General features: G+C 40.3%; 1 protein-coding gene across 3 annotated transcripts in view; it reads right to left on the bottom strand.

The window, feature by feature from the left end:
• nhsl1b (NHS-like 1b) overlaps nucleotides 1-22,691 on the bottom strand; it is a 244,446-nt gene that overhangs the window by 137,285 nt on the left and 84,470 nt on the right. The window contains exon 1 of one of the 3 annotated variants that reach the window (XM_039739041.1): nucleotides 447-1,291. The exons of the other annotated variants lie outside the window; for them this stretch is intronic. Coding sequence (XP_039594975.1) covers nucleotides 447-651 — 205 coding nt within the window. The 5' untranslated portion in view covers nucleotides 652-1,291. Of the gene's footprint in view, nucleotides 1-446; nucleotides 1,292-22,691 lie in introns of those variants that run through there. 3 annotated transcript variants of the gene reach the window in all.

Raw genomic sequence — 22,691 nt, 5'->3', positions numbered from 1 at the left:
TTCTTTGTCAAGCAATGGTACTATGAGGAACCACATAACGAGGTCAAGTGCCATTTTAGAACCTTCGTTTTTAAAAAGTGTAGCAAAAATAATGCATACAGTACTTATTCCAGGCGTCGTAACAAATTGTAAATGTGAGGAATTAAAACAGAATTGTATCGCACTAGCTCCTGGCTTACAATGGACCGTCAATTTTGTGTGCCCACCATCCTTTTGGTGGCCCTAATGATAGAGGAGCAGAAAGTGCATCAGTTATTCAGCTTAAGTATTATATGTTGATACCCGAGCTCTCTTATTGTTAATAGGCTGTACCGTGTATTTGTTTCAAAACCTTTACACGTCTGATGAACGTATAAATTAAATACGATTATCAACGCTCTGTATGTATGAGTGGGCGCTATAAAAGACATCATGAGTAAAAGCACAGGCAAATTTCAAAACGTTACCTTTCCGATGCAGTGGTCTGTAGACCCAGTCTTCATCATCCTCTTCTTCCTCATCGCTCCACTGCGCTCTAGTCAACTCTCCACTACTGCGGAAAAGCCGCCGAGTTTTGCGGCTCAGCGAAGAGAGACTGAGCCAGCTGCGCGGCCGGGACACGGAGCTTGTCTTCTCTTTTCGGAAGGAGCCCGAACTCCGTTCCCTCCTCATCCTTTGAGGTAATTAATCTTTGCAGTCTTGCGCTCATCTGAATGCTAAATAGGACAGTGGAGCGCCTCGACACTCGCAATGAAAGGCGCTCTATAAAGAAGTACCCTGTAAGTTCCAAGAATAGTTTACCATCCGTTATTTCGACAGCATCTCTTTCACCATAACATTTAAAACTCAAATTCCCCGGCCAAGGACGAGTTACACTTCAGCTAGCCCGAGTCTAGAGTGTTCAAGGGCGAGGAAAACAAAGTCCGAATGTAGTAAACCTCCTCCTCCTGCTCCAGTGACAGGTTTCCAGACACTCGAACTTTACTTCGGCTTCCAAGCGCCGCTGCGGTCCGTCCCTTATTCCCACTGGATCGAAACGCAAAACGGAGAGCCCAGTGCCGCGCGTCGTTAGCGCCAGCCTTTCCATCAGCTTTGTAATGTCATTATCCCAGCAACCTGCTGCTACTCCGGAAAGCATGCAAATCCGTCTCGTCGAGCTGCAGACCGTCTCCTGGGTTTTGCGGCTGCACGCAGGCTTGGGAGGATGTCACACCCGGAGGAGCCTCTCCGCGACAGCGCAGGCGGTGAGCCGTCAAGACAGCTCCCTTCTTCTCCTGCCCCGGAGTTTAGGTCCTTGTCCCATTCGAGGAGAGGTAGGGGCGTGGTTGTGTTGACTTGCGCGTAGGATTACATGAAGGTAAATTAACCTTCTGAAATATGACTCCCCCCACAAACACACATAAACACACACACAAACTCCGCCTACTTGTAGCCAGGTGCACAACGAGGTCCACTCGCGAGAAGACGAGAAAGGCTGCAGTGGCAACAGTTAAAGAAATAAACTCACTAAAGTTAAAACTTCTGCGCTAAATCGTTTGGGACAAGGATTCGTTATCACCAAAATACACAAGGCTGCAGACAGACATATAAACAGAAAGACAGATAGGCATGGCGCCCCTGATCAGTACAGGTCCCCCTACCTTGCGGCTGATGTTGCTTGGGATAGGCTGCATCCCCTCAAGACCCTGAATTGGTTTAAGACGTTTTGAGAATATTATCTTAGTTATGTTTGGGACACACTCCACTAGGTTTAGAGTTTTTCATAAACATTGTGTGATCACAAGCGCCTTTACCGAGTACAAGATGCGCGGCGATACGTTGCTGTCTTGCGGCCCAAAATGACTGAATTACAAATTCGATCCCCTTCTTTGTGGGGTATACACTTCTTTTCTTTATATATGGGGGTACCTTTTCCCAAACACTCGCGTGATTAATCGTAAGCAGTGTCCTTGCGCCCGATCCTCCCGGTTCCTACATCTTCATCAAATAGCTGGATGGACAGTTGATTGACGCGTGCATGCTGGGAATGTAAGCTCATTTCGTTACGTCGGACGTCATGTTGACTTTGTTTCCTATTTAATTCTTCGGCGATGTCGCCTTTATCAAATCAAGCATTAAACCCTTATTATTTTGAATATGTGCGGCACGACTGTGCACTGCCGCGTGCACCTGGCATCCAGGGTTCGATTAGCATACACGAACGTGGTCTGCATGAAGTTGGCATGTTCTCCTAGTCTCGTTACTCTGCCGTCCACGCCACATTCTCATACACGTGCAGGGCAAGAGTCGGAGTACAGGAGTATTGGTGAGTGAGTCAGTGATGAACTGGCACAGTGCTGCCATATGAGATGATGACACATCAAGGAAGTAGCCTTAGGCGGTAACTTTGGTCAGCGTGGCATTTTCATACAAGAGTTTTTTTGTTTTTGTTTTAATAAATAAAAAAATCACCGGTTAAACACACAAATCCACAGTCCTATGCCAAGTTAAGGACAAACCAGCGGTTGATATTTCTTGCTTTTTAAATAGTTACTTCTTTCAGGTACTCTACAAGCTTGGGATTAATAAAGTATCTATCTGTCTATCTATCTATCTAATGCTTTTTATTACCTCTGGTAGGTAATCTACAGCAGTGTTTCCCAAATGCCAGTCCACAGTCCAGTAACAGTCTTTAGAATATTTCTGCCAGTCAATGAAAATTAGTGAATTCTAAGGTCATGCTTTTTACCCAGTGTGAACACAATGCAGAGAACATTTTAAAAGAAATATTAGGTCATGTTCGATGTCTTATCGAATCATACATCATCTGGATGCTCGAAACTTCAAGGGAGGCTGGCTCCCCTCACCAACGCTCTCCAATCAGTTAGTAAATTTGGATGATCAAAAATCAAAAAAGGGAGATATGCACCTCTAATCTAATTATTAGTAAATCTTAATGCTAAAATCTCCAAGAGGAACACCAAGAATCCCACACTCAACCCCCTGACCCCAATCTAATCTTATTAAGCCAACACTTGAAACTCTCAGAGAGAACCCTGCTCTCCCACCTAACATTAGTAAATCTCCACTCTAAGAAATCAGACTTGAAGTGAGAGTACCGACGCCTATGCAGTTCCACTTCAGCCACTGGTTGGAAAAATTATGAGTAAGGAAGTTTATTATAATTTTCAATAATCCTGGCAGGTGGCACAGTGGTAGCGCTGTTGCCTTGCAGTAAGGAGGCCTGGGTTCGCTTCCCGGGTTGTCCCTGCGTGGAGTTTGCATGTTCTCCCTGTGTCTGCGTGCGTTTCCTCCCACAGTCCAAAGGTCTGCAGGTTAGGTGCACTAGCGATCCTAAATTGTCCTTGGTGGGTGCGTTTGTGCCCTGCGGTGGGCTGGCACCCGGCCCAGGGATTTGCTCCTGCCTTGCGCCCTGTGTTGGCATGGATTGGCTCCAGCAGATCCCCGTGACCCTGTGTTAGGATATAGCGGGTTGGATAATGGATGGATGATGGATAATCCTGGTTTGCAAAGATTTTCTATGGATTTTGCTAGTTCACAAGTCAAACAGGTTTAAAAACTGCTGATCTAAGGCAAGCAGAACTTTTCCATTTTGGCAACACATTCTTTTGTTTTCAACATGAAAAAATACAGCTTGACATCATATAAAGCTTATGCCATTTTGCAAAGAAGCCATTTAAAAAAAAACATTGATGTAAGGATGTAAAAGTAATCCTATGGTCAGAAGTTTAGACTATTTGGTGATCTTCTCATTTATTGCTGTGCACTTCTATCTCTGGGGTGAGATAGAACTGATTTTGCTTATTATGCCCCCAAATTATGAATCTCAAGAAGCCCTCCTAACTATTTTTTTGGCTGTTTTCCTCATTTCAAATTAAGTATTTGTACTTGTTTAACATGTAATGCTTTTATTTAACTAATTAATTAATTGTGATTTTATATTGCTTTTACTGCTTGTAAAGCATCCTGCAATATAAATATGTTGAACAGGTGCTGTATAATTAAACACAATCATAATTAATTCTCTATTATTTTGAGTCTCACATAAAGTGTGCGGGTAAAATAGAACTGCGCTTTCTACATTAAAGCGTTTAACCCCTGAAAAAGCCAAAAGCACACGAGTTAACCGACAGCAAGAAATGACACACATATGTCAAGAATCGATATCAAAAATACCAGTGAAGAAAAACTATTTTCATAGAATTAAATAGCCAGGGCACAGCAAAAATGTCACCTAGAAAAAAAAAACCACAGGGCTTCAGGGAAGATTCAGTGCCACAGGTGGTGAATCTTCAGAGGATGGATGTAAGTAAGCAGTTAACACACACAGCACACAGATGTACAATTTTAGCCATCAGCTGCCCTTAAAATCTCAAGGTCAAAGGGCAGAAATCCGACTACTGCCTCACCATTTGATTTACTTAACCCACTAATGCATTTAATAAGATGACCAGCTTTCTTTGCTTTAACCAATTTCATTTTGAAAAAAAAATTTGTTTGTATATTTAGTGTCCACTGCTTTTGCAGGTTTGACAGACTTACTTACTAACAGTAACATATATTTGAGGTAGCACACCACTGAAAACTGATACCTACATCTTGGAGAAATGGAAGGAACCATACATAGTTTTTGACCATTTAGTCATAATGCGTAAATCATCACAAGCTTTTTTTTTTTTCTCCCGCATTTTGTGTGTTTCTATGGACTATCTTTATCAGTGCCACACTCTGCTTAAAAATGAAGCCATTCAAAAAAATATGGGCTTCACTTATAAAAAATATGGCACACAAGACTGCATGCTAACACTGAAACAGACACAATATATATATTAAATATTCTGTTATGTGAAAGGGTAGGTTTTTCATGTTTTATAATCTAATATTTTAATTTAACTTCATTAAGAAACAGCAAAATTGAATAATCATGGGAAAAGTTCTAACTTCATTGAACTGTTGCACTTATTGACTCCACTCAATTTTCCACCAAAGTAATCATCATGGTGGCCAGATTCCAGCAGCATTTTAAACTTCTTAGAAATTTTCTTTTGCTCAGTTTTGCTATCTTGTATATTATTTTTTATTGAATTGAGAAAGACTGGAGATAAAAATTGATACAACGTACTGGTCAATCATTAGGAAAGGCAGGCTGTGAATAGCACTTGAGATTGTACTGGCTGATCATACCGTTTTTGTGTATTAGAAGAAGGATTAGCGACTTACTTTTGATAATTAGCATTAGTCAAACTGATGTCAGGACCCTTGAGATAGCGGATGCTAACTGAGTCTGACAGTAAAAAGCAGGCTGAACATTGGTTTTTTTTTTTTTTTGGTTGCATCCTTTCTGTTATCCATTTACTGTGTTTGGTGAAGAACAAATTTCATTAGCTGGCAAAAGAGAACAATCCAAAAAAAAACACTTTAGTAAATGAGGACTGATTGGTAAGGAGTATAGGGTGAAATATTTTATGCCTTCCTTTTCCTGCTCATGTTTATATAATGTATTGTACTGTTATGTTATAAAAAAAAAATTTTTTTTGGTGCTTCATGAGGTTCAGGGTAATTATTTCTGGAGGGATTTATGAAAAACCATTAAATTTGCAGCTGTTTTGAAGCCAGGAAACTCTGTTAATTTATCAAAAAGTGATGTTTGTTAAAAATAAATACATTAATCTTAACACATCACAGCAAACCTTTTCTTTGCTTTCAGGGGATTGGTGGCTACACGAATGTCGGCCCAGTTCAAGTATCAATGTGACACACTACTAGCTGCGCATGCATGAGTCACAGGTGCTCTATGTGACAAAAACATTCCGCAACAACCAGTAGCAACGTATGGAACAGAACAGAAGCCAACAATGAAGAACCTCAATGCCACAGGTACCTTCAATGCTGTCAGTGGTGGTGGATATAGACAGACAATCTGGTTATTTGTGATCTGTGAAACTGGTGCAGTATTTCTTGAACTCATCAATTGATTCAAAGACGCTTTGTTTCCATAAAGTACTGAAAGTCCAAAACAAATGCTACACCTCCAGCCTATTCTTTGGTACATATAGCAGTTGGAACAGCAGCATTAACAACAGTATTACACAGTAACAATTAACCAGACCAGTATGAACCATGCTGTAGTAACTAAAGCCGATGTCACATTACACAAACGTTAGTTGTAGTGTATGTCAGAATTGCCGACTTTAATTGCCACTCTCATCACCATATCATGTCAATTTACACAACTGGAAATCACTGGGCATATCAAATTACATGACTGAGTGATGACTTTTCAGTCAACTGTTTTCACCCCTTCATGCAGGTGGTACTGTTTAAGTTTTGTTAAGTTTAGGGCATAATCTTGGCACTTTTATTTTCTTTTTTCTATTCTGTCATGGTATGTAAAACACAAGACATCAGACAGATGAGCTTCTCTTCTTTTTCTGAGCTCCAAAACACTCACACCCCTTATTCCTTGTTGTTGTATTATATGCTTTGTACTTCCAGAAGGGCATTCATTGGTTGTCAGCTCTCATGCACACGTAGCCACACCTACAACTAAAGACAAAATCCAAACTTTTTAATATTGTAAGTGTGACTCGCAGACTAGTTCAAATAAGCCACTGGGCATGTTACATTATGTGTCAGGCTACATGGGAGTGTGCCACCAACTACCTCCAACTCACTAAGATTACAGTATGAACATAAAGACTACTACTGAAAATCACTGGAAAAAAGTTTTCTAATGTGACATGGCCTTTAGACCGTGCATGTATCACTACCATCGCAGTTGAACAAAACTCAGACACTGCTGTAAATACTTTGTGACCCATCTTTCCAAATGTATTCACAAGCAGACACTGACTACAGTACATTAAAAGGTGTCTTCTTACTAAGCAATACCGCACATTTGCAGTTAAAATAATCCACTTCAATAAAGGGACAACAGATGGTGCACCACAAACATTTGTAATAATAATAATATGCATTGCATTTGTCATTGCAATAGATGCACATTACAGACATTTGCAGTAATGCATTAGTACAAATGCTGGTGATACTCAGTTGGATTGATAAGTAAATGCAAAATACATTCCAATAGGTGGTGTCCTTCAAACATCAACTCCAAGGTCTACGCTGATTAATTACATTTTAACCCGTCTTAAAGGGGTAACATAACTAGTTCCATCCAGCCATTGTCTATCCCGCTGAATCCGAACAGGGTCACGGGGGTCTGCTGGAGCCAATCCCAGCTAACACACGGCACAAGGCAGGAACCAATCCTGGGCAGGGTGCCAACCCACCGCAGAACATAACTAGTTAACGGTACAAATTAGACAGCCACTACAGTCTGCTCTGCTGCCATGTTTCAGTCATTTTACAAAACAAAATTCACATTCAACTTTCTTTTTGATAACCATTAGTTTCCAATAACCCTGACCTAGATAGGTAGGGTATCTATGAGGGGATCATTCTTATCTAGGTCTGGTAAAGTGACCTTCATTTATATATAGAGCATCTCAAGGCAGCAATAAAAGGTTTTTACTTCTGCTGTCACTGCAAAGCAATACAACCCCACCACAGAAAATGAGTTCAGGAGGCCCGCCTAAGTCTCCACTGAGGATACGGGTCTCTAGTCAAAGCCAATCTTGTGCTAAAGCCCATTTCTTTTTGCATGAGTGCCATGTTGTTTCCAGAGGTTTGGTTATGAAAACCACTATGAAGTTAATGCTTCCGAGCTTTGAAGCCAGTTCAGGACCCGGCCATTGGTTTCTGGCAGCTGAGACTGTGTAATTTCCTCCAAACTTCCAGTTATTATGTTCCACCAAGTCATAGGCTAATTGGAACATTATGCTTTTCTAAAACAAACGTGACTAGTTTAACAAAAAAAAAAAAAAAACAAGGCAGAAAAAATATCACTGGCATAATATTTGGGTGCATTCAGGGACTTAATTCAAATGCTCAGAAAGCTTATTTATTCACTTCATCAAAGAGGCTGAAAGCACATTTTTCTTTCTGAAATATTTTGCAACATTGAGTCATATTCAGAAATAACTGTGGTAACAGAATGTATTTACAGGTATTACTAGAGATAGACGATTTTGCTTACCTTCATGGATACTGAGAGTATGTACCTACCTGGTACAACCTCAAGCAGCAGGAGAAGTGAGGTGTTGTTGCCTCTGAAATATACACATAAAAATAACTTCGCTCAACGGTAAATTTGAAACAGTAAATGAATCAGTAATTGAGGTCACATAAAAAGTTCTTCTGTTCTTAGACAGATTTAGAAAGTGTAATGATTTTTAAAATGGTAATTCTCCCCACCCCCCATTTTTAAAAATTTATAAAGAACACATTGAGTATCTAATTTAATGTTCAGCAGTACATAAAATGTGTCAAAAAACAAATATTACAAATGTACTACACCAGCATTTTGTTAATTTTGGTACCGGGATTAAATGGTTACATACAAGCACCTTGCACTCCTTTGTATATCAACACGATCTGAGCTCCATGGGGTCACTCCATTTTAATAAAATATACGTGCATCATCAGACTTGAAACACCAAGGGGGACACACCACCTCACCCCATTCCTTGAAACAAGATTTTTATATTAGCATGTTGGAAGCTCTGAGTGGGACACCCCAACATCTCCAACACCCCGTTCCTCATTATGATATGTAAGCACATGGAGGATGCTGGGCGTGGTTTTTGTACCGGCACGAAGGTAACGAAGAAACATCTAATCCCAAAATACAGTGCACTGAATTTTCAAGACACATTTTCTTCAGGATGAAATTTCAATAAAATTGTGCCACTGTGAACCAAATTGTTTCATGAAAGCAGATGGACAAACAGAATGACATTAGTGGATACATTTTGCAATTTAAGACCAAGTAAAGAGCCTGCATGCCTACTTTAGAATTACATTAATGAGTTCTTACCAAGTTCTGAAAACATTCTGAATGGACAGACAATTTCAGCCATAACGTTTTCCTGTCCTGCACCCAGATTGGAAGAATGGGGATTAGGAATGTTATGTCTCATTACTCTTTACTAATATCATAATGAACAAACATATTCAATAATATTTCTGCCTTGTGATAGTCATTAACTGCAACAGCTTAGGCGTCCTGCAACCCCAAGCAGGAGAGATCAGGTATTGAAAATGTGCAACTGAAAAGTTCTCAGTGTCATGGCTAATTTTTCCTTGTGATTTTTAAAGGGTGAGCCCTTACACAGGTGTTAAACCCCAGCCTGGTTGGTGTGTATATGGTTCTGTGTACTCCAGTTCTCCTTCGCCATTCACAAAACGTGTGTGTTTTGTTAACTGACGACCCAAACTCTGGTGTGTCAGTGTGTGGGTCAGAGTGCAGCTGTAATGATCCGTTTCCCTGAAGCTTTGATTTAAGTAGGTGACGTCAATGTAGGAGTGGATGGTCACTCATAAAATAAAAGGAAGAAAAAGGAACAACATGTAAAGTGGTCTAAAAAATGAACATATCTTAAAAAGGGTTCTTAAAAGCTTGATAGCACAGTGCAATCTGACAACAAAAAGAAGTAATTGAACAGAACCCACTGAAAGGCCTCCTCTTGGATGCTTTCACTTTTGGTTATATTAATAACTCCATTATCTACAGCCAGCCTCGGAGGGCCATCTGGACCCTGTCAGCTGCAAGTCAAAAAAATTACATTTAAAAAACAGCCTCAAGCTCCCACCCAAATCCAACCTAGGATGGTCCTGCAGTTTGTTGTGGCCCAGTTGAAATATTTAAATGACTCTTCCATAACATAATCAATGGGGCGATGTGATGCAAGCGAAATCAGTCAAAGTCCTGCAAATCCACCTTGAGCTTGAGTCACTTCCCTTTTACTTAATCAAATATTAACTAACCTTATGATAGCAAACATGCAAATTAGTAAATGACTACATGGCCCTACTATTGTGTAAAAATATAAAAGGGGAAATTACATTTTTATGATTAATCATTAATTAGGTAAATACCGTGGTTTCAGAGGGTCTTCAGACCACTTTACTTTTTGCACATTTTATTACGTTACAGCCTTGTACTAAAATCATTTTACTTCATTGTTTTCCCCTATATGAAGCAACACTCAATGCACCAGAATGACAAAGTGCAAACAGGACTTTGGAATGTCTGCAGATTTATTAAAAAATAAATAAAAAACTGAAATCTCACATTGACATTTGGCTCTGGTGCATCCCTTTTTATTGATAATTGATACTGAATAACGCCAGCTGGACAGAAAGTGAAGTCAGCCAAGTTGGGAGAGTGTCTGTAGTGCTTGTGGCACTGGGCGGTGTGTTGCTGGATTAGCTACTCTGCCCACTAGACAGGGTGAAACGCCATTTGGGAAGTTTGAGTAGGCAGCCAAGGGCTACCCCAACTGCCTGCATGTATACATTAAATTGTTCTCTCGCTTAACCGTCCCTTTTATTCTTAGTCCGGTCTCATAACCAGAGAAGCAAACACCCTAAAACAATACAAATAAGTAAATGCAACCAAACAAGCCGAGCCAGTCCAAGTGGCAGCACTGTTCCCATGAGGCTTCCCTCTACAACCATAATGACAAGGCGATGAATCAGTAAAATCCTTTAAGGTGAATGGGGTGTGTAATTCCTGCTCACTTTTCAACAGACATGAAAGCACTGGCTGAACTCTTTGACAGAAGCAAGCATCTTATTTTACTAGTTACGAACCCTAACCCTGCTTCTAAAGGGAACACAAATGACTTTCTCTAGGTGATCACTCAACCTCCTCTATCAGCGTAAGTGTCCTGAAGATCACCTGCAGCCTGTGCGTCATGTAATCTTGCATCATCTTAATAATCGGTTTGCAAAGCAAAGTGCAGACAGACTAAGTAATTCAAAAGGTTTGATTTCTGAGGAGAGTAGATGTGATATGGAAATGGGGAAGCAGATGCCAAGTAACAGGAGTGAAGGCCAGTAGAAAAGCAATCACAGGCAGACTCCGGAAGTGCACGTGGGAAAATAGAGGGTAAGTCAATAATTATCAGCATTTTTGTGAAAATTGTATATAGATTGACTGTACAGCTTTTCCTTTGTGGTCACAGTGGTAAGGTTTCTACCTTGATCAGTCCGTTTCTTTTATTGTTTTTTAATAGTAAACATGGCCGTTCCACTTTCTGTTTGCACCTAATAAGAGCATTGAGCAGTGATCCGCTTTTTATGGGCTAAATACATTTGCAAGGAAAGGCCCACTTTCACCAGGGGCACTAAATTTAGTCTGAATGCCAAACTCAGCTTTCACTTCACAAAACCATATCTCCACAGAAGATCCTAAAGCCGCTCTCTTACTGCTTTTAAACAGTCCACAGCACCCACTGAATAATAATCACAACATCACTGACCCTCTTTCAAATGCATTCGTTACATTTTAAATCCTAATCGGTCAATATATGCATGTACATACCCCGCACCCTCTCACAAATGTGTACATATGGGACTCCTTTAAGGCTCTGATAAGGTAGGCATGAGCACCCTGAGACGAGAGGGGGAGCCATCACTCACAACCTTGTCTTTCCAACTGCAACTCTGTGGGACTGCAGACAGATGATGCCTATCCACATCACTGCAGACATGCCATGCCATGCCCTGCCCTGCCTGCCTACATATCCTGCCCCAGCTGTCCTTATTTAACCCTCAAGACAGCAGGAGAGAGAGAGAGAGAAAGAAAGAAAGAGGTGACGGGTGCCTAACTAGCCAGTCCTTTTTTTTTTTGCTACTGGCTGAAGCTGAACCTTTGTATTGCATTTTTGTGCCATTTAAATGGAGTGGCCAAGGTGGTAGTCCAAATCTTGAAACTGTGTCCAACCAGTCTGTTCACAGTGTTTTGCATATAATGTAAAAAAAGCACTTGCTGCGAGTACCCTGTCCTTATGTCTGCATGCATGAAACAACTTGGCTCCCAGACAGATTTTGTTGGCATTTAGCACACTTTTCCTTCATGAAACTTTGTTGGGAAAGTTAAATTTCTGTTTAGATATCTAGAATAGAGCACACTGTACAAATGTCTTAGGCAAATTTGCAAATACATCTTTTTTTTAAAACAGAGAGAGAGAGAGACTTTCCTGTGACTTCAGTTACGCATTAGTTTACCGTTTCCACTTTACCTTGAGAGAAGTCACTTCATCTTGAATGTTTCCTCTTTTACTCTCCAACAGCCAGTCCTGACGGCAGAACAGAAGTCCTGATACAAGTTAAATGTCGGCAGATGTACGTTAGTACATTATTGCACATTTTCTGCTGCTCGAGGTAAGTTAACTGTCAAGCATGACAGAGACCACTTTTTGTGCTCTCTTATACTCTGATCAGTTCAGAGTTACCATTCAACCTATCCTGCAGATCTTTAGAGTGCAGGAGTGTGCAGTGCCAAGAAGAAATCCACACAGAGACAGTGAGAAGCACAACATTTTCACAGCAAGTGATTTAACTGCAGACTGAACGCAGCATCCTGGAGTTGTACACTAAACACTGTGCCACCATGTCTCTCTACATTCTCATCTATATTGGCTGACTGACAGTTGCAAACTGACACCGTACGAGTATGGGTGCATGCATGAGTGGGTCCAAGGAGAGCCTGGTGATACTGTTCACCAAACATGAGTGCTCCTATATAACTAGCATTTGTAAAATTTGTAGGTTATTTTCTTATCTCATTTAATTTGATGGCCTTCTAGTATTTTTATTCTGCCATGTCAGGTCAATCTTATCTTTTGAAAGCGTAACATTTACAATAATATCATCCAAATGATTTGACACTTGAAGCGGATGAGTAATTCTAAGTCCTTCACTTTTTCCTCTTCAATAAAATATTTGGAAAGAAACTAAACTAAAGAGATCTTGTAATTTTTCATAATGCATGATGAACAAGAAGCCCAGGTTAATATCAGGTAGGTGGATTTATGTTTTCTGTACCATAAAAATGAATTTTATCATGGCACAGGAGAGGAGCAATTTGTTGTCAAGGTAGAATTTTCACTCTGAATACACGACAATACAGCAGCTAGTACTCCCATTTATAAAAATTGCAGTTGTTGTACTATGGTATGTCCACAGGAGAGCACAAGATAATCCTTAGGATGAAACACGCTTTCTGTAACTTCAACTCTAATGGCACCTCTGAAACTAGATTTGGTTAAATTAGAGTTAAATTAATTCAAAGAGTTCAACAGCAGCTCTAGATGATGGGTGACATGTTAAGATAATTTTACTGACACCCCATAAATTAAGCTATATAAAAACAGAGCAGAGAAAAGATTAAATGGATGAGAGGCAGAGAGGGTGGCAGCGCAAAGAGGACTTTGTTTAAAATTTTGCTTGTCTTTAAACTGTAACGTTCAGCAGAGATTGCCAAAAGCGCAAATGGCACTTGATCATCAGGTAAGAGTCTGAAGAAGAATGACGCTGGGATTGCAAGCTGTGAGTACTGGCAAGGTATACATTGCACTAAAGAAAAGCAAGAAGGTCTTCACACTATTGATACAGAAATTTTAAGTTTGAATGGAAAATATAAAAATTGAATGGCACAGCATGTTTTTCTCTTGTCTGTCTAAATTATCTTGGAGTACTCCCATTTTTGCCCCGTCTCCCAAAGACATACAAATTTCAATATTAGCCTGGCATAAGTGAGCCCTATGATAGAGTGGCACAACACTCTAGTGTCCAGTATCCTATACTGCCAAGATAATCTCAGGCTTCCAAGAATCCTGAAATGGGGCTAGTGGATTTGAGGCGGTTATGCTATTTTATGTCACTAAGACCCCCAATGTACTCAATCAACTCAATGGATTTTATATGCCTGGCCACAGTGATAAACTCACAAGCCACAGAGTTCCACAAAAGTAGACTCAAGTCACAGCCCAGCTGCTTCCCTGTGTGAAGTCTGCATGCACTCCCTTTGCCTATGTATGACTTTCTGTACACAATCTTGAGTCTGCTACCACATCCCAAAAACACCCAGGTGAGGTTAACTGGAAACTCCAGATTGAACTGTTATGATTGAGTGTATCCTAGGATGAACTGCCACTTCATCCAGAGTTGACTCCTGTTTTGCTCCGAATGCTGCTAGGTCAGGTATCAATAGCCCCATGCTGCTGTATAAATGGATTTAAGCAAGCTAGATTGATCACTGTCTAATTGAAGGGCAAATCTTCTCCCCATCCAAGGTTTCATTTCAGAATCTGCCTGTACTTAGAACAATATACACCATACCATACCCATTCTTAATTTCCCTAAGCCTACCCTGCCTGCTGTGTTGCCTTCTCCTTAGGATGGCATAGCATGGCAGCAGGTGATGAGGCATTTGGGTATACTGGAAGAAATTCTTCATTGGTTCCCCTGTCCTTTCTTGATGAATATAGGCTTGACCAAATTTTGGAGAGTGCCAGGCTGCAAGGCCAGAGTTTTGAGGCCAGACTTACTTTGAATTTCTAGGCTTTCCTAGATTATGGTGGTCAACTGTTTCATATTAAAGCTCTTTACAATTTAATAACAACAGAGAAAAATCATCAATGTCTTAGCCATTAGCCTATGGCTCCAACAGCAGCCCTGTAAGGCCAATGGCATATTACATGACTTCTAGTCAGAGGGGATGTCAAACTTGATGACTGTAGTTGCTGCTCTTATCACATTGAAGATGTCAAATTACATGACTAGTAATCATAGGAAATATGCCAGCTTGTGTATAAAATTACCTGAGCTCTTAAGAAGCAACTATAATGTTATTGAAGAATGCATTTATCACAATGCAGTATGTGGAGTGTTTGAGCAATACCGACTTTTGTCTGTCATTGTTTCCTGAACACCTTAGATGGGGCTGACCTTTGCTGTAGTTAAATTATCTCTAAACAGATTAGGGCTACGTCTACACTATTACATTTTCATTCAAAAACAGAATTGTTGAACAAAAACTGTCCATCTACATTATCATTTTCACATTGTTAATGAAAATATCTCTGTTAGACAGACAGTTGTCTTATCAAAAGATCTTCACCATACATTATTCTCCTCCCTTGCTAAATTAATCTTGGCCTGGAGAGGTCGATTCATTTTTTACATTTAAGATGTCTCACGTAGGTTTTCCAATGCTGTACCTCTCCTAGTGCGTGTGCATGTGTGTGTGTGTATATTATATATATATATATATATATATATAAATAAACACAAGAACTCCAGTTTCTATATTACATTTTGCCAGAAGGAGGGGCCGGAGTTGCCTCGTAAAGTTGCATATTGTAATCTTTTTAGTTAGCCAATAAAAGGTGTCACTTTGCTTGACTTCTCACTCCACCAACATTAAAAGGTCCAAAAACACTATGACGTAGATGTTCACATACACTGGGCACACACTTATCTGCAGAAAAATCCTGGAAGGGATGGTAATGGCCCCGGCCACTGGATTTATTTCAGAACTGTAGTGACCTATAAATTGTCTTTTGCACATGCATGCAGCATTCAAGCAGTTCAAAAAGGATTTTGATGTATATAAATAAGAAACATAAAAAGCTCCATAGAAAGCAATTCTTCTGTGTTTGCTATGTTGGAATACAGTTTTCATCCACATAGAATGATTAATCAAGGAATGAGATATTGTAATGAGCAGGGGCCAATCAGGGAAGGGCTACATTATAAGCACAAACCAATCAGAGTGGGTTTAGAGTAAGCATTTTCCAAAGTCTTTGTTTTCGCCCAACCACACTGTAATGCCAATGAGCCGTTTTTAGAAGCACACAGCTCTATGGAGTATTTTTAAAAGTCTCCTTTTTCAGGGGTTAAAAATGCTGTAGTAACATGGATGGAAAGGCAAAAACAAAGACTAATGTCTGTGCTTTAAAATGAAAGCACAGCCAAAAAGACAACACTTAAATATAATCCCACAATAATACAGTTGGCTAGTCGGTTAGTAGAAAAATGCATTTGGAATGTATTTCATAAACAAACATGTGAGGTCTGTATTTTTAATGAAGCAATCAAATAAAAGTGAACAATTCTTCAACTTTCAAAGCAGTTAACTAAGTCCCCGAATGCACTTCAATGTTATGCCATGCCTAATTTTTCTAACTTGTTTTCATCTACAGATGCACTCCCCTCAAACGGACTACTTTTAGCCAATATTTAAATTGGCCAAACTATTGATAAAACATTAAAACTCCCGCTTCACTTGAAAGAGCTCCCCAGGCTTGATGGCAGCGTTAGCCGACAGGAAGGGAATAAAAGGGATACTTCAGTGCATCTATCATCATAGTCATCGGCTATTAATAAATGACTTCACAGTTTGGCGAAGAGTTTTTGCTGGCAGAGGGCTGCTGGAGCCGAAGGCCACGATAAACTACAGATGTTCTCTGTGTAATAAAGGCTTTAATAAGGGGCCTCTCACAAACACACAGCACAAGGAACCCCCCTCCCACTTTGGTTTCACAGTGAACACAACTGAAAAATGCCAAACACAAAAAATTGCATGCCAGGGCAAGCTGGTTCATACAGTGAAGTTATTATGATGTGATTTCATTCAACAGGATGCACATTTACAGTATATTAATATCTATTTAAAAAAAAATAAATAAAAACAACTGAGTGCTACAGGACAAATAAAAATGTCCCGACAACTGGTACCACCCACATGGCATCCCTTGGCCCAACAATGTTTATGGTGCTAATTTAGTAAGATCACAACTTGGCTGTCACTGTAGCCATCTCTAAAGGTGGAGAGGTCAGGAGCAGATCCGTATTTATAAGCAGCTTTCAGCAACATACAGACGCAAATACATCTGCTAGGAGTTTTTCAGTTCAGTTTTGCCAATGCAACTTTTCTCTAGCATCGCTGCAGGATTCAGGGCAATTGATCCAACTGGGCAACTTGGGTTTTGAGTGTTGTTCGTTGAGGGAAAAATTACAATTTAAATGATTTTAGTATTACACTGCAAGATAAAATGTGTAAAAAGTGAAACAACAACATTTATTTCTATAGCACATTTTCATACAAACAGTAGCTCAAAGTGCTTTACGTAATGAAGAATAGAAAAATAAAAGACACAGCAAGAAAATAAAATAAATCAACATTAATTAACATAGAATAAGAGTAAGGTCCGATGGCCAGGGTGAACAGAAAAAAAAAAAAAAAAACTCCAGACGGCTGGTGAAAAAAATAAAATCTGTAGGGATTCCAGACCATGAGACCCCCTGACCAGTCCCCTCTGGGCATTCTACCTAACATAAATGAAACAGTCCTCTTTGGATTTAGGGTTCTCACGGAAGGGCTTGATGATGATGGTCACGTAGACTTCTGCCTTTTAAACCATCCATCATTGTTGGAGCATCATGAAAGGGTCTGATTACATTATGAAGGCCCTGTATCACAACATGGACACACAAGTGTCCTGTGATGGGCTTAGCATCCATTTCAGAGCTGGATCCTGCCATGCACTTTGTGCTACTGGTATAAACTTCAATTCACTACCAACAAAAGTCTGCATTAATTAGGTCTGCTAAGTGGTCCAATTCACAATGGGCCAGAGAAAGCTACAGTAATCATTTAATCAATGGTAGCACAGCAGAGGGAGGCTGACAAATCATTCATTTATTCATTATGAAAGAGACAGAGGTGTCTCTGATAAAATGAGAAAGGGCACAACTGCCTCTGTCAATTTGTAAGCGATGAGAATGGGAAAGTCGTAATGAAAAAGAGAAAGTTAAATGAGCCACACTTCAGCCACGAGTTTGGAGAAATGGAACGAGCCTCTAGGAGACTCTAATAAGCTGTGGTAACAAGACATCTCATCTCTGGACACCCATATTTGACTCTTTATGACCAAGCCATAAAAACAGTGACAGCAAATAAAACATTAAAGCATCTTGGGCCCACTAAAAATGTATTTTTTGAAAGGAAGATAACGTGAGAAAGTCTTCACTCGGTACATTTTTTTTAATTGTGTGAACAATCTTTTCCTATGGGAATTTCAAAGCATGTTTAAACTCTTCTGGAAGTATTCTCACCTTTCCTCAGATTTGTGAGCAATAATGACGAGCTCCGTCTATCACACTTGTGGTTTTTAGGAGTTTTGCCTTTGAAAGCTGATTCATCAGATGGTATTTTAAAATTCAGCAGCTCTTTATCTGAAGCCTTGGAGGAGTCACCATACCCTCCTTGCCTGGTTCAGTATTTGGCACTTAGCCCAGGAGGTAAGAAGCATGAAAGTCAGCAGAATCCCAATTACTGTACGGTAAAAAAACAATGTCTTACATGGAGTCATGTGCAGCTTTGTCTGGAGACGATGAGATAGAGAAGTGCTCGCTGGTGGCGGGGACAGAGATGGGGGGGACCCGCCTCAAATTCACACTTAGATAAGGTCGCTTCCCCTCTCAAATCTTGCTTACATGCTGTGTGTCAACAAACTGATCAACAAAGATTTTATCACAGAACAATTTATGAATGTTTTAAAAGTGCCTTTTCAGGCTGATTTCACAAATATACTCAGCTTTTTTCTATCACCCATAGTTTATGAGTTGTCTTTTTTTCAAAGTTATATACTGTATTTAGTGTATAGCCCCTAAAGTTTTTTTTTTGTTTTAAAAAGTTAAATTGAGTATTGTGTGACAGGCGCCTGGCATCCATGCCCAGCCGGGACACCCCTGCACACTGTATTCAGGGGGAGCAGCCCTGGACGCTAGATGGCCGCCCCCCTGGGCTGGTGTAGTGCCTCAGTTTCCCACAGGGCTCCCTGGGAATTGGAGTTGGGGGCAGCCCTGTTGGGTCCCGCAGGTAACGTCAGGGGGTGCTGTGTTTGAGACTCCTGAGCCCGTGTGGGCAACAGATACATCACACCTGGAAGTGCCACCGGATATTGGTGATCAAACACCTGGAGCACTACCAGGTGACCTATAAAAGGGAGCCAGCAACCACCAGTCATCGGACACAGTCGGGTGGAGGAGGACAAGGTTGCTAGGGAGGAGCGGTGGTGCCAAGGAAGTGAAAAGTGCTTGAGCGGTACTGGTGCTTGGGACAGTGTTGTGGCTGGGGGGATTACGGGGAAGACGTGCCCCCCAGCTGAAGAGAAATAAAAGTCTTTGTATTTTAGATGTGCCTCCTGTGTCCACTCTGTGTTGGGTCAGGTGCTATATAGTGCCTTTCACAATTGAAATATTTTTATTAGTGTTTAGAAACATTTTATAACTTTCCAGAAAGGCAGAGTTTGCAGGCTGTAACCCGTTTGGACCTGTTGAGAAAGGAGCCCGCTCTCTGTATGTGGCACAGCTCCATGCCAGTTGGTGATCATCTATGTTCTTACATCTTTAAAAAATAAATTTCTTAGATTCTCATTGGGAGATTTTCCATGGAATTTACTAAGCAGTATGGGATGAGCACAGTGAACAGTTTAATCCAGAGATTTCTAAAATGGAAAAGTGATACCAAGGCAAGCAGAGTCCCGGTATGCTTGCGGACTACTGCTAACACTTAAAAGGGGTATTCCAGAGGACAGGAGCAACACAAAACCGTACACTTCTACCTTTTAAGAGAGATGCTCACAGCACAAATATATGCTGAACATACAATTTCTTGTAAATTTAAAAATAGGGTGTCACTTAAAATCATTTACTGACAGAAAGTCTGATTAGATTATTTGAATCCAGTATGAATTTGCCCTCTAGTGGTCACCGTGTAAAATACAAACTGTCATACTGATGGACACATCTTTGGTATGTAGGATGAAAACCCACACAAACGTGGTGAGAACAAGCTAGTTACCAGCACAGAATTCAAAGCCAGGACCCTGGACTTGTGAAGCAGCAGCAGCACAAACCACTGTGCCATTGTGCTGCCACATACCAGTATAAAGTTCTGAAAAGATTATAAAAAAAATTCAATTTCTGCTTTCCTGCACTGTTCTCATAGAGAATGTAATTAGATTTTCAAGTCATACAACAAATTAGATGAAGACTAAATGAATAAATATCACACCATCTCACACTCTGAATTACACTTAATATAGTACCTTTGATCCTACAACAAAACATTATGAAATCATTACAGAAGAAAGAAAATTAGAAAGATAAACACAGCCTGACTAAAATTACCCAAGTTAGTTTCAAACGAAGGGACCTACAAAGGCATCCAACAAAGTATTTGAAAAAGCTTGTAAGGAAAATAAATGCAAAACAACAAAAAGCTTTAAAATGTGCTGGCGGTCCACCAGACACAAGGAGAAACCGATTTATAAAAACTGCAATCAAACAGATCTTTGTCTTTTATTTTACATTGAAGTATACAATCAACTGCAACACTACATGTGAACACTACAAGACGTAAATACTGTATACAGGCAGAAGTACAGCAACAAACTACTGCAATTTGCTTTGTCATCCACCTGGTGGCTCCAGTGAGCCACTGACTTGTGTACAGGAGTCAAATCCCAAAAGCATGGAGAAAGTGGCAGGGGCAGTTCCTTTGTCACGTCTTCTCTCTCTTTCTGTTCCTACTTAACAAAAAATGACTCGGCTTTCAGAGGTCACTGATGCCCATTAACGTTTAACAAACTGTTACTTTGTGTGTGTTTTTTTTTTTTTTTACGTACTTAAATCTATTACTGAGGCTATCTAGCTGTCAGACAGCTGTACAACTGCTCATAACACAATACTGTTACACCTGCATGTCACACAGAAACCGAGAAGGCGCAAGCTCCACAAAGGCAATGGCTAGATGCAAGACTTGAACCCAAAGTACTAGATTCATGATGCAGCAAATGTACAGTAGCATTTGCAGGACTGTGCCACCCTGCATTAAATATTTGTACAAGAAATGCCAATACATATTTATTACTACAAACAGAATAAACATGAAACGTGTCTATTTATACCCACAAGCACATCAACAGGTATACACCCATAACAACGTGAATAGCCTGCCGGAGACACTTTTTAAAAAAATTTTATAACTAACTGTCAGGTATTCAAAATTCAAAATCTCCAAAAATTAATTTTCAAAAATTAAAATTCAAAATACTTTTCATTAACAAAAGAAAACAATCCAACTCAATGATCCAAAACACAAAAACAAAAGGCCAAAACAGCAAATCAAACACCACTAGCCAGACAAAAAAAAATGGAGATTGAAAGAAGCTGAAGCGCACAGCCATGAGAGTACCTAATAATAATACTTTACTTTTGTATAGCGCTTTCTAACTACTCAAATCACTTGTGGGTGAACCACCAGGATCCTTAACAGGACACACAAGTGACCACATACACAAGTCATTCTGAACAAAATCAAAGATATCAAGAAAAACAGACAGCAGATAAACAAGGGAGCGGTTAATAACATAAGGGGAAGGGGACTAAGAAACAGAAGCACAATCCTCACAGCTCGTCACCGGAGTGTGCAAGAAACACCCATACAGATACATGGAAAACATGCAAGCTCCTCATAGAAAGTGGCTGAGCTAGGGTTCAAGGGCCATGTACTCATGCTGTGTGGGTGCAGTGCTAACTATTGCACCACCATGCCACACTATCCTGTGGTATGTTAAACTACAATAAACTAAACACATCAGCTCAGCAAAAGACAACTTAGCAGCTGGGCTCATACGTTTCATCCTGGTAAACATTGGGTAGTGAAGCTAAAGGGCCCAACATGAGTTCACTCTGCTCACCCAATATGGTCCTGAGGCATGGAGGGCAGCAACAAGGATAAAAGCTTCATAATCAAGGAAACGCTGCCACATCCTCCACTACTCGCTTGTTTTCCAAGAGGCTGCAGCACATCACGATTTAACTTGTTTACAGACAACTATGTTAATTGTGCAGGATCTGTCAAAGCACGCAGACAAGTCGCCAAGCCCTTAAAGACATAAGGGTGAAATGGGTGATCCCTGACGATTGTATCTTGCGTGACTGACATTCAACACGCTCTAAGAGGTTCAGCCGCCCCGCAAATTAGCCACCAAGTAAAGAGCACCCTTGAAGGAAGCCTGCTTAACGTATAGGCCCAGTTACAGTCAAAGGCTTCCAGGGGACCTGCAGAGGATCTGAAGAAGCTGTGGTAAACTGTGAGGAAGTCAGCAGTACACCCCCAGGACAATAAACGGCAGAAGACAAGTCCCAAAAATGACATTGGGGTCCTGTCATCAGAATTTGAGTTTACTAGTCTGGAATTAAAAAAGAAAAAAGAAAAAATTGAGACCTGAATGGACCCCACAGCCTCTAGAGGGCACTCAGACCTTAGTGTATTAAACGAGCCTATCATGGTCTGGAATCCCTACAGATTTTATTTTTTCTCCAGCCGTCTGGAGTTTTTTTGTTTTTTCTGTCCCCCCTGGCCATTGAACCTTACTCTTATTCGATGTTAATGTTGATTTATTTTGTTTTATAATTATGTCTTTCATTTTTCTATTCTTTAATATGTAAAGCACTTTGAGCTACTGTTTGTATGAAAATGTGCTATATAAATAAATGTTGTTGTTGTTGTTGTTGAGCCTCAGAACAGGGTGCAAAAATAAGAGGGAGAGGAGACTCAATGGCAGGAAGGCATCCAATAAAAGAGAGACGGGCTCAAAGGAACTGCAGCGATTCCGCTTTCACACTTCTTTGGGCGGCAGACCTACATTGTGCTATTTTATAATAAAGGGCCAGTTTTGCTATACGGGCCCCAGACCTTTTGGAGCTTTATTCTGGGCCAAAGAGAT

The sequence above is a fragment of the Polypterus senegalus genome, chromosome 16, assembly GCF_016835505.1.
Source record: "Polypterus senegalus isolate Bchr_013 chromosome 16, ASM1683550v1, whole genome shotgun sequence".
In the NCBI taxonomy this organism is placed as follows: domain Eukaryota; kingdom Metazoa; phylum Chordata; class Cladistia; order Polypteriformes; family Polypteridae; genus Polypterus; species Polypterus senegalus.
This window is presented reverse-complemented; position numbering and strand designations above follow the sequence as displayed.